This window comes from Larimichthys crocea, chromosome XIV (assembly GCF_000972845.2).
Source record: "Larimichthys crocea isolate SSNF chromosome XIV, L_crocea_2.0, whole genome shotgun sequence".
In the NCBI taxonomy this organism is placed as follows: Eukaryota; Metazoa; Chordata; class Actinopteri; family Sciaenidae; genus Larimichthys; species Larimichthys crocea.
This window is the reverse complement of record NC_040024.1, coordinates 6,565,056-6,579,282: the sequence shown is the minus strand read 5'-3', so window position 1 is coordinate 6,579,282 and position 14,227 is coordinate 6,565,056. Positions and strand designations below refer to the sequence as shown.

General features: G+C 43.4%; 4 protein-coding genes across 4 annotated transcripts in view; 2 read left to right on the top strand and 2 right to left on the bottom strand.

The window, feature by feature from the left end:
- The window catches only part of LOC104935020 (butyrophilin-like protein 2), a gene marked incomplete at its 3' end in the record, with an annotated part of 550,859 nt that overhangs the window by 197,538 nt on the left and 339,094 nt on the right, over nucleotides 1-14,227 (top strand). The gene's annotated exons all lie outside the window — the stretch shown is intronic.
- LOC104935135 (V-set domain-containing T-cell activation inhibitor 1) overlaps nucleotides 1-14,227 on the bottom strand; it is a 592,626-nt gene that overhangs the window by 553,506 nt on the left and 24,893 nt on the right. The window lies entirely within an intron of this gene.
- Nucleotides 19-9,433, bottom strand: abce1 (ATP-binding cassette, sub-family E (OABP), member 1). Its single transcript, XM_027287574.1, has 19 exons — nucleotides 9,252-9,433; nucleotides 7,683-7,824; nucleotides 7,518-7,603; nucleotides 7,333-7,430; nucleotides 6,340-6,457; nucleotides 6,104-6,241; nucleotides 5,912-5,981; nucleotides 5,727-5,823; nucleotides 5,534-5,623; nucleotides 5,294-5,415; nucleotides 5,074-5,198; nucleotides 4,897-4,993; nucleotides 4,701-4,760; nucleotides 4,549-4,607; nucleotides 4,029-4,139; nucleotides 1,323-1,465; nucleotides 1,120-1,242; nucleotides 935-1,046; nucleotides 19-448 (listed from the first exon to the last, which is right to left on the bottom strand). Exons 2-19 carry the CDS (start codon nucleotides 7,783-7,785, stop codon nucleotides 401-403), a joined length of 1,800 nt encoding a protein of 599 aa, XP_027143375.1. The 5' UTR covers nucleotides 7,786-7,824; nucleotides 9,252-9,433; the 3' UTR covers nucleotides 19-400.
- On the top strand, nucleotides 10,935-13,442 carry anapc10 (anaphase promoting complex subunit 10). Its single transcript, XM_010750932.3, has 6 exons — nucleotides 10,935-11,154; nucleotides 12,085-12,206; nucleotides 12,287-12,377; nucleotides 12,480-12,600; nucleotides 12,694-12,747; nucleotides 12,867-13,442. The coding sequence occupies exons 2-6, from the start codon at nucleotides 12,092-12,094 to the stop codon at nucleotides 13,044-13,046; spliced, it is 561 nt and encodes a 186-aa protein (XP_010749234.1). The 5' UTR covers nucleotides 10,935-11,154; nucleotides 12,085-12,091; the 3' UTR covers nucleotides 13,047-13,442.

The window sequence follows — 14,227 nt, the reverse complement described above, 5'->3', positions numbered from 1 at the left end:
AGAAGAGGAGACAAAGTGTCGTATCAGGTAGCATCAGTTTATTTGTTGTCAATGCATGAGTGTTAAAATACGCTGCGTAATGTTCCACAATGTCGCTGGCTTGTGAATTCAGCCCGGTATGTTCAGGCTGACGGACACAGAATGCAATGCACTTTATATTTTTTTTATTTTAAACGTTTCACAACATTGTTGGCCGCTGAACGCAGCCCGGTACACAAAGGCTGATGAGTTTTTTTTCTTCTTTTTAATGTTTGAGCTGCTGTTTGTTGATGAACGCAGCCTGGTTGCAGTTGTGGTAAATGTCAAAGCTGCACTTTGGACTATGAACGCAGCCCCGCCCGCTCGCCTGTCCGTCCATTCACGGAGCGCGGCGAGGCTGTTGGTCACGCAGGAAGTCGTCTTAGTCGTCCAGGAAGAAATAGTTCCCGCTCTTCTTCTGTTCGGTGTCCTGAGAGGAGGAAGGCAACGTTCAGGGTCAACAATGAAAACATTTAGTGTTTCTGTCAGCTTCACGTGAACGGAACGTCCAAATGTTGCAAATCTATTTCCAGCAAATAAATTTAATCAAAGACGTCACGTGATTCAGTTCATTTAATCATTTATAACTTTAAAACAAACTTGTCAAAGACTAAACTTCATTCAGGAGGCTGGAGGATGTTTTCTATTTCAAACATTTTGATTAATAAAGATCAAAACTCACAGCGTTCGTTACGGTTAAATTCGACTTTCAAGGTAACTAAAACAAAAAGTCTTTATCGTCTAATTTGTTTCTAGAAATAGGAGTAAAAATTATTTCAAAGACGTTAAAAAAATTATTTTAAAATCTAAAATTTGACACTCCGACATTTTCCGATTTTCAAGCACTATATTCCAAACCTTGAAAACAGAACTCAAAATGTTGGAAACTTTTAAGCACGTGACATCGCTCATGTACCTTGATGGAGTTGAGCTTGTTGATTCGCGGTCTGAAGTTGTTCGGGTCTCTTCTGAACGTGATTTCCAACAGTGACAGGAAGCGGTTCATCCCGGCCAGCAGACTCTGAGGACTAAGGAGGAAGAGGAGGAGGAAGGTCAGTCATCGTCACGGCGACGGCTCGTTCAATGCTATCGTTTTCTTACGTGTTGGCCGCGGTCTTCTTGGAGGGAATACCGTCGAACACGATGACTCTGTCGGCCAGGTAGGTCGCCATGATGAAGTCGTGCTCCACCACGAAGGCGGTCTTCTTGGCATGGAGGATGTACCTGCACAGGAAATACGGCACAGTTAGACAGGAAGTCGAGGAAGAGGAAACAAAAAGAAGACGAAGAGAAGCGAGAGCGACCTCTTGATGACTCTGGCGGCCATCAATCTCTGCTCAGAGTCCAGGTACGCCGACGGCTCGTCGACTAGGTAAACGTCAGCCGGTTTCCCCAAACACAGAGTGAGAGCAACTCGCTGCAGCTCACCACCGGACAGGTTCTGCACCTAAGGGGGGAGGAGGAGGAGGAGGATTAATTATTTAATTCCTCACATTGTTTCTGTGACTTGCTCTGATCCGACATGTTCGGAAAAAAAAAAAAAAAAAAAACAAGTTAGAATTTTCAGGGGAAAAAAAATAAATAAAAAAAATCCGAATTTTGGATGAGAAAGTCCAAATTTGGGAGTGAAAAAGTCCAAATTTTGGATGAGAAAAGTCAGAATTTTCAGGGAAAAAAATCAGAATTTTGGAGTGAAAAGTCAGAATTTTGAAGGAAAAAAAATTAAAATTTTGGATGAGAAAGTCCAAATTTGGGAGTGAAAAAGTCCAAATTTTGGATGAGAAAAGTCAGAATTTTCAGGGAAAAAAATCAGAATTTTGGATGAGAAAGTCAGAATTTTGGAGTGAAAAAGTTTGAACTTTGGGTGAGAAAAATCAGAATTTTGGATGAGAAAAGTCCCAATTTTCAGGGGGAAAAATCAGAATTTTGGATGAGAAAGTCAGAATTTTAGATGACAAAAATCCCAATTTTCAGGGGAAAAAAAGTCGGAATTTTGAAGGGAAAAAAAATCAAAATTTTGGAGTGAAAAGGTTAGAACTTTGGGTGAGAAATCAAAATTTTGGAGTGAAAAGGTTAGAACTTTGGGTGAGAAAAATTTGAATTTTGGAGTGGAAAAGTCAGAATTTTGAGGGGAAAAAAATCAGAATTTTGGATGAGAAAGTCAGAATTTTTGAGTGAAAAAGTCAGAATTTTGGGGGGAAAAAGCAGAATTTTGGATGACAAAAGTCCCAATTTTCAGGGGGAAAAAAAAAATCAGAATTTTGGATGAGAAAAGTCAGAATTTTGAAGGAAAAAATAAAAAATAAAAATTTTGGATGAGAAAACTCAGAATTTTCAGGGAAAAAAATCAGAATTTTGGATGAGAAAGTCAGAATTTTGGATGAGAAAGTCAAAATTTTGGAGTGAAAAAGTTAGAACTTTGGGTGAGAAAAATCTGAATTTTGGAAAAGTCAGAATTTTGAGGGGGGGGAAAAAACAGAATTTTGGAGTGGAAAAGTCAGAATTTTCAGAAGAAAAAAAATCAGAATTTTGGATGAGAAAAGTCAGAATTTTCAGAAGAAAAAAAATCAGAATTTTGGATGAGAAAAGTCAGAATTTTCAGGGAAAAAAATCAGAATTTTGGATGAGAAAAGTCAGAATTTTCAGGGGAAAAAAATCTGAATTTTGGATGAGAGTCAGAATTTTTGAGTGAAAAAGTCAGAATTTTGAGGGGAAAAAAGTTTGAATTTTCAGGGGAAAAAAAATCAGAATTTTGGATGAGAAAAGTCTGAATTTTCAGGGGGGAAAAAAATCAGAATTTTGGATGAGAGTCAAATTTTGGAGTGAAAAAGTTAGATCTTTGGGTGAGAAAAATCTGAATTTTGGAAAAGTCAGAATTTTGAGGGGGAAAAAAAATCAGAATTTTGGAGTGGAAAAGTCAGAATTTTCAGGGAAAAAAATCAGAATTTTGGATGAGAAAAGTCCGAATTTTCAGGGGGAAAAAAATCTGAATTTTGGATAAGAAAGTCAGAATTTTGGAGTAGAAAAGTCAGAATTTTGGATGAGAGTCAAAATTTTGGAGTGAAAAAGTTAGAACTTTGGGTGAGAAAAATCTGAATTTTGGAAAAGTCAGAATTTTCAGAAGAAAAAAAATCAGAATTTTGGATGAGAAAGTCAGAATTTTGAGGGGAAAAAGTTTGAACTTTGGGTGCGAAAGTCAGAATTTTTGAGTGAAAAAGTCCGAATTTTCAGAAGAAAAAAAATCTGAATTTTGGATGAGAAAAGTCAGAATTTTCAGGGGAAAAAATCTGAATTTTGGATGAGAAAGTCAGAATTTTGAGGGGAAAAAGTTTGAACTTTGGGTGCGAAAAAGTCAGAATTTTGGATGAGAAAAGTCGGAATTTTCAGGGGAAAAAAATCAGAATTTTGGATGAGAAAGTCAGAATTTTTGAGTGAAAAAGTCAGAATTTTCAGAAGAAAAAAAATCTGAATTTTGGATGAGAAAAGTCAGAATTTTCAGGGGAAAAAATCTGAATTTTGGATGAGAAAGTCAGAATTTTGAGGGGAAAAAGTTTGAACTTTGGGTGAGAAAAAATCAGAATTTTGGATGAGAAAAGTCGGAATTTTCAGGGGGAAAAAATCAGAATTTTGGATGAGAAAGTCAGAATTTTTGAGTGAAAAAGTCCGAATTTTCAGAAGAAAAAAAATCTGAATTTTGGATGAGAAAAGTCAGAATTTTCAGGGGAAAAAATCTGAATTTTGGATGAGAAAGTCAGAATTTTGAGGGGAAAAAGTTTGAACTTTGGGTGCGAAAAAGTCAGAATTTTGGATGAGAAAAGTCAGAATTTTCAGGGGAAAAAAATCAGAATTTTGGATGAGAAAGTCAGAATTTTGAGGGGAAAAAGTTTGAACTTTGGGTGCGAAAAAGTCAGAATTTTGGATGAGAAAAGTCAGAATTTTTAGGGGGAAACAATCTGAATTTTGAGGAGGAAAAAGTCTGACTGACTCTACCTCTACTGTACGTTACTTACGTCCTGGTCGATGATGCTCTCGATCTGCATGGGCTTCATGACATCGGTGATGAACTGTGGGTGAGTGTAGGCGTCTCGGATCTTCTCGTGCAGCAGAGCTCGCACGCTGCCCTGTAGACAAACAAACAAACGCATCGTCAACGTTCTGCAAACGTTTCAATGAATAAAACTTCCCATTTACAGTGAAACCTCAGGAACGAAACGGACAGCTGATGAAGAAATTAAATATAAATATAAAATAAATAAACTATTTCAGCTCCTCGGATGTGAATTTTATTGGGTTTTTTCTTTTTTATGAAACGTCAGCTGATTCATCCTTAAATAATCAGCTGATTCATCCTTAAATAATCAGCTAATTCATCCTTAAATAATCAGCTGATTCATCCTTAAATAATCAGCTGATTCATCCTTTAATAACCAGCTGATTCATCCTTAAATAATCAGCTGATTCATCCTTTAATAATCAGCTGATTCATCCTTAAATAATCAGCTGATTTATGTTTGACATGAACAAACAAACCTTGAACTTGGGGCTGATGGTCTGAGGCTTGTAGCTGACGTTCAGGATGGGAACCTCACCTGCAAGACAGAGCGCAGGTCAGAGAGAGAGAGAGAGAGTGAGAGAGAGAGAGAGAGAGAGAGAGAGAGAGTGTGTGTGTGTGTCACACTCACCTCCTCCGTCAGATCGAAGTCCTCCAGCCAACATCCTGATGAAGGTCGTCTTCCCCGTGCCTGCACACACACACACATCAACACGTCAACACTGAGCGAGCTTTGTTCAACAGGTCAAAGAACCGCTGAGTCATGAAACCCAAACATCATGACGAGGAGGAGGAGGAGGAGGAGCAGCAGGAGTCTGGCAGCTTACCGTTCTCTCCGAGCATCACCATGATCTCAGAGTCGGTGAACTCTCCTGCTTTGATGTCGAGCGTGAACTCGCCCATCGTCTTCGACATCTCCGGATACTGAAGACGACAAACAGAGACAGACGTCAAGAAGAGTTGGACACAAAGACACGAGGATGAAGAGGAGGAGGAGCACAGACCTGGTAATGCCTGAGTCTCTTCACTTCCTCCTCGTTGGCCGTCTCGGCCACCTTGAAGACGAGCGACGTCTCTCTAAACCGGAGATTCTCCGTGGGGACGTAACCGTCCAGGAAGATGTTGATCCCTGACGGAGAGCGGCAGGAGGTCAGGTGATCAGATCAGGTGATCAGATCAATAAACCATCGATCATCAGTCTGTGCTATTTATTTATTTATTTACCCTCTCGGACGCTGAACGGCATGGTGACGACTCCGTAGGCGCTCGGGACTCCGTACAGACAGCAGATGAAGTCGGACAGGTAGTCCAACACGCTGAGGTCATGCTCCACCACGATGATGTACCTGACACACACACAGTGACACCTGGTGGTTTGAACGACTTCCTGCAGCTTATTTAAATAGTCAACAATCAGCTGTTAGATCGCGTGTGATGTCACAGCGTGTGATGTCACAGCGTTACCTGTCCGGAGTGATGAGCGAGCGGATGGTGATGGCCGCCTTCAGCCTCTGTTTCACATCCAGGTAACTGGACGGCTCATCGAACATAAAACTGAGACAGAGAAACACAAACATGGTCAGTGAGGTCAGAGGTCAGACGATGGCGTGTCGTTGGCGTGTCGCGTAGCGTGTCGCGTAGCGTGTCGCGTCCTCACATGTCGGCTCTCTGGATGCAGACGACGGCGCAGGCGAACCTCTGCAGCTCTCCTCCGGACAGATCCTCCACGTTCCTCTCTCGCAGGTGACTCAGATCTGCAGCCAATCACAGACGACGGAGTTAACACACATTAATAACACCGTGTGTGTGTGTGTGTGTGTGTGTGTGTGTGTGTGCGCTCACCAAGCTGTTTACAGACGAGGGTCTGTGTGTCGGTGTCATCTTTCCTGCTCAGGATGGCCCCGACTGACCCCTGGAGACAGACGAGAAGATCGCAGACAGTCAGTGCTTACAGAGACAGACCGGCAGAACCAGGATCAGCTCAGAACCAGGTCCAACTTATCTTAGCCGAACAGAAGAACGCGCTGAGCTCACCTTGACGGTTTTGGGGATCTGGTCGACGTACTGCGGCTTGACGATGGCCCGCAGGTCGTCCTCCAGGATTTTGGTGAAGTAGTTCTGCAGCTCAGAACCTCTGAAGTACGTCAGGATCTCCTGCCAGTCTGGAGGGTTCTGTGAAAAACAACCCACGGAGAACGTTAGAGGAACGTGAAGGAGACGATCAGATTGTTGCTTCGTCTCTGTGTTTTACATGTGGAGGAGACACTCACGTCGTACTTGCCCAGGTTGGGTTTCTGTTTCCCAGCCAGGATCTTCAGAGCCGTGGACTTCCCGATACCGTTGGTCCCCACCAGGCCGAGCACCTCACCGGGTCTGGGGATGGGCAGCCTGCACACACACACACATAAATATGTTGAGGATTCATCAGGCTTCAGACAAACGAGGCTGTGCAGCAGTGACGAATGACCGTTCGCGTAAACATGTTGGAGAACGTGGCGGCTCTTCACGTCTGCTGGACGTCGACTCATGAACGCATCAACAGTCACTTTGCTCGAGCTTCTTCTGGGATGACGGAAAAGTCCGTGTTGTAACTCTCTCCATGCAGCATGTGATGGTGTCGTTTCAGGTGGTGAAACATGTTTGTGGTGCTACTTTGCTTTGTGCAATTTTTCGGCAAGCACGACACCTCGCTCTGGCTGACATAAAACTTTTAAAATCCAAAATACCTCCAAATAAAGCAGGATAATTTACGTTTTATCTTGAATGTTCAAATCTAGATACAGATACGATAACGATCTATCTTCAACCACCGAGCTCCGCAGTCTCCGGTTCTTGAGCGTCCTCACACAGACAGATGTTACCTCCTCCTGGCTCTGCCACCCGTACACTCGGGACAATCCAAACTTTTCTGTCTGTTGTTCCCCATTGGTGGAACGTCCTACCAGTTCCTACAGATCTGGGGCGTCCCTCTTTACCTTCACAGACCTCCTGAAGACCTTCAGCTCTTCAGAGAGGACCTCCTCTACAACACTACCAACAACTGGACATGATACATCTGTCCCCCTACTACAACTGTCTTCAAATATCATGTTTAGACACTGAACTTCTCGGAGCTCAAATCAGACAATCTGGATTAAAAACCGACGAGCGTAAACTTTAGAAGATCACTGCGAGGTCCAACAGTCGTCTCGTGTCGTCACTTTCTTTCGGACAAACTGTCAAACTAAAGATTCCTCTGAACATCGGCGTGTGTTCGAGCGTACCGGTGCAGTTTGAAGGAGTTGGCGCAGTATCTGTGTGTGGTTTCCTTCTCCAGGTTGCTCGGCAGGTTGACGATCGACAGCGCTCCAAACGGACATTTCTAAAAAAAAAAACGAAGACAGAGTTTAGACTTGAAGACAAAGTGAAGGAGGACGACGACCTGGACGACACTGTAAGCTGTGCTTACCTTGACGCAGATGCCGCAGCCTATACACAGAGACTCTGAGATCCAGGCGATCTTCGACTGTGGCGTCACCTCGATGCACAGCTTACCTGCAGACGTTCAAACACACGGTCAGTCTTCAGCGTTCGTCGGTACACGACAAACACAAACCGTGGAAACATCACTCACCCATACGGACCACCGGGCAGCTCTTCTTGCACTCCTGACGACATTTCTTCGGTTTGCATTTGTCGTGGTTGACGATGGCGATCCGGATGTTCTTATCCGCCATGACGGAGGGCTGGAATGACGGACGCTAGCACCTGCGGAGCTGAGCGAGAAGAAGGAGAAGTTAAAAGTCACACGGCGACATTCAGACTGTTTCTGTGAGCAGCGTCCACAAACAAACACACCGATGACTCTGCTGAAGCAACACATTCAACGCCAAACAAAGACGACGGCCTTTAGTCTGAACAAAAGAGCTGCCACACACGAGCGCTGACAACACCCACCTGTCAATCAAAGCGTCTACGCTCTTAACCCTGCATAACTTTAAGCCTTAATATAATGTGAACAGGTGAGTTGTATATAAATTCACCCTCAGTACAGTTGTCATGAACGGGGAAATTAGCTACAGAGACCAAAACTGTTTTTTGTACCAGGCTGTAAACATGTTTATTTCTGCTGTAACATGGGGACTTATGGAGACTGACTCACTTCTGGAGCCAGCCTCAAGTGGACGTTAGAGGAACTGCAGTTTTTGACATTGGCTTCACGTCACAACCACGGAGGTTGTCGCTTGGTTGTCAACATGTTGTTGGCTTGTTATCTTGTATTAGCTTGTAGTTAACTTGTTGTTAGCTTGTCATTGTGTTTTAGGCTGGTTTTACTATGTTGTTAGCTTAGCTTGTTAGCTTGTTTTAGCTTAGAGAAGTATAGTACATTTTTTTTTACAGTAGCCCACGAGGGACAAACCAAACAAACACTGATTTTTTATTTATTTTTTAATGTTTTCATAGAGTTTCAAACCCACTTTAGGTTCTCCTACTAGCTTAGAAGGGGTGTCGCGTGAGGTGAGGGGTGTTCAGTTACAAGATCTGACACAGTGGACCTTTAAAAAAAAAAGCAGATTCAGAGTGACGTCACACTGACTGCGTCATTTAAGGCCTTTAACACACACACATATATATAAAACACACGTTCAAACACAGAGAGTTAAAAATAAATAAATGAAGACTAACACCTGGTTAGTTCGATTTCATCAGCGACTAAACGCGACGTGACGGGCGGTGTCAGAGTTAAAAGCCGGGCTTGTCCTTATATAACCCGCCCGTGTGTGACTCATTCATGAGCCGAATTCACGCCGACATCACGCAGATCCATCGAACATCTTTAAAGTTTGCGTTTATTCGTGTTTAGTTAGATAAAAGGGCGGGAAACTGTTAAATCAGCGATTTGTCTATGGGAGTCCGGAGCGCGCGCGGTGCTTTTACTGTGAAAGGTGAGTCTTTTACCGGGACCGTCACCGGGCTCCGCCGTGTGTCTAACCGGGGCCGGTTAACGGGTTCAAACGGCGGCTCGTGGAGCTGGATGCAGCCGTTAACGCACGCGCTACATAACGGTTGAGCTAGCCGTTAGCTGCGGGCCTCCTCCGCACTTTGACAGCTGCCCGCCCGCGTGATCACGATCACCGTCTTTTTTCGCGGCATTAAAAGCCTCGAGACGCTTCACCCCCGCAGCGGGGCGTCAGACACTCACCCCTGCTCGGCTCCCGTTCGCTTCTCTGGCCGGTAAAACGTCGTTCAGACGCTGAAAACCGGCGCTGAAACTTCGGTTGTTGTTTTTTTTTTTTTTTCCGCTCAGCAACGTGTTCTTCTGCTGGAGCCGGCTGGAAAGATGGCGCGAGGCACGCAAACGACGTGCGGCGTGCGTGCGTGCGTCATGTGACGTCAGTAATAGTGATGGGAAGTTCGGTTCTTTTCACTGAATCGGATCACTTACCCCCGAAACTCCACTGGACACGTCTCTGCCCTAATTAACCCTAGAACACTAACATTAAAAGAAAATTAATAACATCAAATCAAATCAGATTGTATAGCCCAAAGTCACAAAGTACATTTTCCTCTGAGGGCTTTACAATCTGTACAATCTGAGTGACACCCTCTGTCCTTAGACCCTCGGTTCGAGTAAGGAATAACTTGCCCACAAAAAAACTTTCAACTAACAACTAACTAACTTTTACTAACAAGAAACCTCAGGAAGAGCCACAGAGGAGGGATCCCTCTCCCAGGACGGACAGACGTGCAATAGATGTCACATGTACAGAACAAATCAACACAAACATATTGTACAATTACAATGACTGACAAAATGACAATGAATCACAATGACTGATAAAATGACAATGAATTACAATGACTGATAAAATGACAATGAATTATAATGACTGACAAAATGACAATGAATCACAATGACTGATAAAATGACAATGAATTACAATGACTGATAAAATGACAATGAATTACAATGACTGATAAAATGATTACAGTAGCAGTGGAACCTGTGATAGAGACAGAGAGACACAGATGCTCAGCAGCAGCAAATCATTAACTAACTATAAGCTGTGATGGAGATATGGCAGCAATAATGACAGTAGTAATATGTGTAGTGGACGTCATGCAGGATCACAGCAGGAGCCATGATCCACGAGAACCTGCTGGACGACAGAGACAGAAACTCCAGGGAAGAAGTTTAGTTAGTAACATGCATTAATGAGACATGTATGTTTACAGATGGTGAGAGAGAGCGACACCATCACTAACGTCGGGTATATTTTACCTGATATAATATCCCGGATAAAATACAGTTTTCATCAATTTATGTAAAAGTACAACACTGTGTGCCAAATTGAAGTCTTTAATTCCCCAATATACAATCACATACAATAAAAATAAAAAAGGTACCATGGGGGACACTTTAAAAAGGCAGCAAAATCATTGAAAAAAAACAGGTAAAATCTTAACAACAAATTTCCTAACAAAAATAAATAAATAATGGAGTTGGGAACTTGTTCTTTGGTCCACTCATTAGTGGGACATGTGAGCCTTGTCTGGTGAAGGCACAGTCCTTCTGCATCAGAGATGGACAAATTCACAAATAAAGATCAGTGAGACAATGAATGTGTGTATTGTGTTATTGAGGAGAGTGCTGGGAAGATATGTCATAGGTTTAGGTGGTAAACCTATGACATAGGTGTGCTTGTGTAACTATGGCAGAGGGTGATTATGTAGAATGATGGAGGACAGTCAAAGATTTTTTTGTGAGATACATTCTTTTTTTGGAACAGTTTTTGAATTGAGTCGCTTTTTTTTTTTGCTCACAATTTCTCCACATTTTGAAAACACTCGCTCACAATGAACCGATGAGGCTGGTGTGCATAAACATTGTTACCTATGGAAGCTTCAGTGTCGCGTTGCCATGACTACTTTGAACCGGCTCGTCCACGAACGACACATCACTAGTCAGAGAGGAAGCGACTCCCACACAGTGAGAGAGGCTAAAGAGTGTGCAGCAAAACAAACTGAAATTAAACTGTATTCGAGTCAAACGGCTTCACCTGATGCTCTGACACGACGCGTCGGAGACCTTCACGAACCTTCTTGTGAGTTTTGTTCATATTTGTGTCGTAACCGAAGTCTTTAAAGTCGTTATGCAGCTTCTTATCACACTGTTAGCTGTTAGCAGCTAGCTGGAGCTCCAGTAAGATGTTTGTTTATTTTTGTTTACATGTCTCAACATGACTAACAGCTGATTATTGACACGTCAGGGTCCGTGTGTAACTAAAGATTAATGCTCAATATGTCTGATGTTTCCTGAGTAAGGTGTCAACCACAGACAGACAGACAGGTAGACAGATTCTTGTGTTGCTGCAGATACAGGTATTACAATTTTCTATCCATATAAGAAATATTCAAAGAAAATATGCATCAACTCTGTGCAGCTACTCACTGACTAACCCTGGAGCTCATGTGGTCGATGTGGGTTGTTGTCCGTCATGTTATGAAGTTTGTGGAGCTTCCAGAGCAGCACATAGCGGCACAGAGAATCACAGAGCCATCACAGAGCGGCACAGAGCGGCACAGAGCCAGCACAGAGCCAGCACAGAGAATCACAGAGCCATCACAGAGCAGCTCAGAGCGGCACAGAGCCATCACAGAGCGGCATCAGTCTGCTCGGTTTCTTTATGTCGCTGGCATCTGCTACACCCTGCTGCACATATTAGAGTAGAATTATCGCATCTTCAGTCCAGTCTGTTGTCCAAGTATCTATAGTCCTCCAGCTCTTCACCCTGTGCTCAGGATAGATCTAGTCCACCTCAAGTCCTAGACCATCTCCTTCCTTTTGGTCACAGATGTTAGCGATATAAGCATCACGTATGTGCCGAATTTCCCTGAAGGATCTACGAAGTCTCATGAACTTTGAATGTAGTCTCTCATTTATTTATATATTTTAATATCCAAGCAAACGTTAAAATCGTAGAAAGTTAAAGGGAGTTTGGCGTTAAGTTGTTGACTTCTTTCTTTCTCCGTAGTTAAAGGATGGCCACCCCAAGCAAGACACCACCCGGCGCCGACCCGAAGCAGTTAGAGCGGACTGGGACGGTCCGGGAGATCGGCTCCCAGGCGGTGTGGTCCCTCTCCTCCTGTAAACCCGGTGAGCCTCAAGCCTAACGTACAGTCTGCTGTAGGGGTGAGCTGAGTCTGATGTTGTTTTGATGTCCACTCCACGTCCAGGTTTCGGAGTGGATCAGCTGAGGGACGACAACCTGGAGACCTACTGGCAGTCAGACGGATCTCAACCGCATTTAGTCAACATACAGTTCAGGTAGCAGGAAGTTCTTGGGAATTTACGACAACAGGAAGTCTGTGATGTCGTAGAATGTGTTTTCCAGCTCATCAGACCTTCTCTTTGTTTGTTGTTGTTCAGGAGGAGAACGACGGTGAAGATGTTGTGTATTTATGCTGATTATAAGTCTGATGAGAGCTACACACCCAGTAAGATCTCCGTCAGAGTGGGCAACAACTTCCACAACTTGCAAGAGATCAGAGTAAGGACTCTAAAAGCTCAGACTGTCACAGAGTTTCATCCAAAACTCGAATAATCTGCTGTCTTCTCACCATCCTCCTCTTCCTCTCTGCAGCAGTTGGAAATGGTCGAGCCAAGCGGTTGGATTCACATCTCTCTAATGAATCAGGTGAGAAACTCGTCATCCTCGGCCCTACGTCAATGGCTCCTTCTTCTTCTTTACAACATGTGACATGATGCCTTGCTCGGCATTGAACCTCAATATTTTGTTGTGTGTGTGTGTCTTAGAGGACAAACGAGCCCATCAGCACCTTCATGATCCAGATCGCTGTGCTCGCCAACCACCAGAACGGCAGGGACACACACATGCGGCAGATCAAAGTCTACACGCCGGTGGAGGAGAGCTCCATCGGGAAGTTCCCGCGATGCACCACGGTCGACTTCATGATGTACCGCACCATCAGGTGATCTGGACTGACCGCCTGAGCCTTGGCTGTGCGGCTCTGGAAAGTTTTGGACTTCTGAGCGGCTGAGATTTGGTCCGACGTGACGTGGAGAACTGATCGATCTTTGACTGTTTATCATCAAGATTTTGTTAAATGTAACTTGTTTGTTTATACAGTACTTATATTTTAAATGAAGCTGCCAATATTGAATATAACACATTTAAAGATGCTGAATATCAACTCTGAAAACGACGACAGAGAACACTTCATGTTGTGGTTTGAATCTGGAGCCAGACGAGTTCACTAAGAAGCCAAAACGTCAACCTTCTGGGTCAGAAACTCACAAAACCCAAACTTCTGTGCCTACAGACCGTCTCCTTTTGTTACTGAACGTTGAATTAAATATCTTTCAAAGCAACGTGGCTGCCAGAATGTGACTGTGTTCATGAATGAAAACTTAAAGGATGTAGTTTAAGTGTGAGAGCAGTCGTCTTCTCCTAACTCCTCATCACCTCTCCTTCACATCTTTCTTTGTGACGCTTCCACCAAGGTCAAGGTAAAGTGGTTAGGAAAGGACTTAGGAACTCATTTTTTGACTACTCGACCGCACCCAAGATACTGAGGAATTCGTAGAAACAGGTGCCTAACATGACTGAAGCTGCAATTTCTGTGAGTTTGCCAACCCTGCTACAGTAGATACAGTACTTTAAATGTGAGATCTATCTTCAAACTGAACAAGCAGTCATGCCTTTCAAACATAAAAGCAGCAGGCCAGTCATAATGTCCAATCACGTGCCAGGACTGTTTTTTAAAAGCTACGCTGGCGGTTCTGGTATCCCTGTCAGCATTCCCACACCATCCAGTCCTGGTTCTTCATCTCCACCTCCAGATGTTCTCTGGTTCCTTGTTTTGTATAGTCACATTTGGTATTGGTTATTCTTTTTTTTACCTGTGTGCCAACAAAAGGACAAATTGTTAAACCAGGAAGGAAACTAAAGAAGTACAACAGGAACATGATGGTTGAATTGGAAATAAGCGTTAACTTCTATAACACCAACATGAGAAACTTTTCTTCGTTTCAGCATTATAACTCGAGATCAGTCTTTTTAAAAGGTCTCAGTCTCGTCTTGGTAGCCAAGACAAGAGGACATCAGGACTACTTCAAGACTGGTCAAGAAAGACAGAGCAGTCTGTAAATCCAGG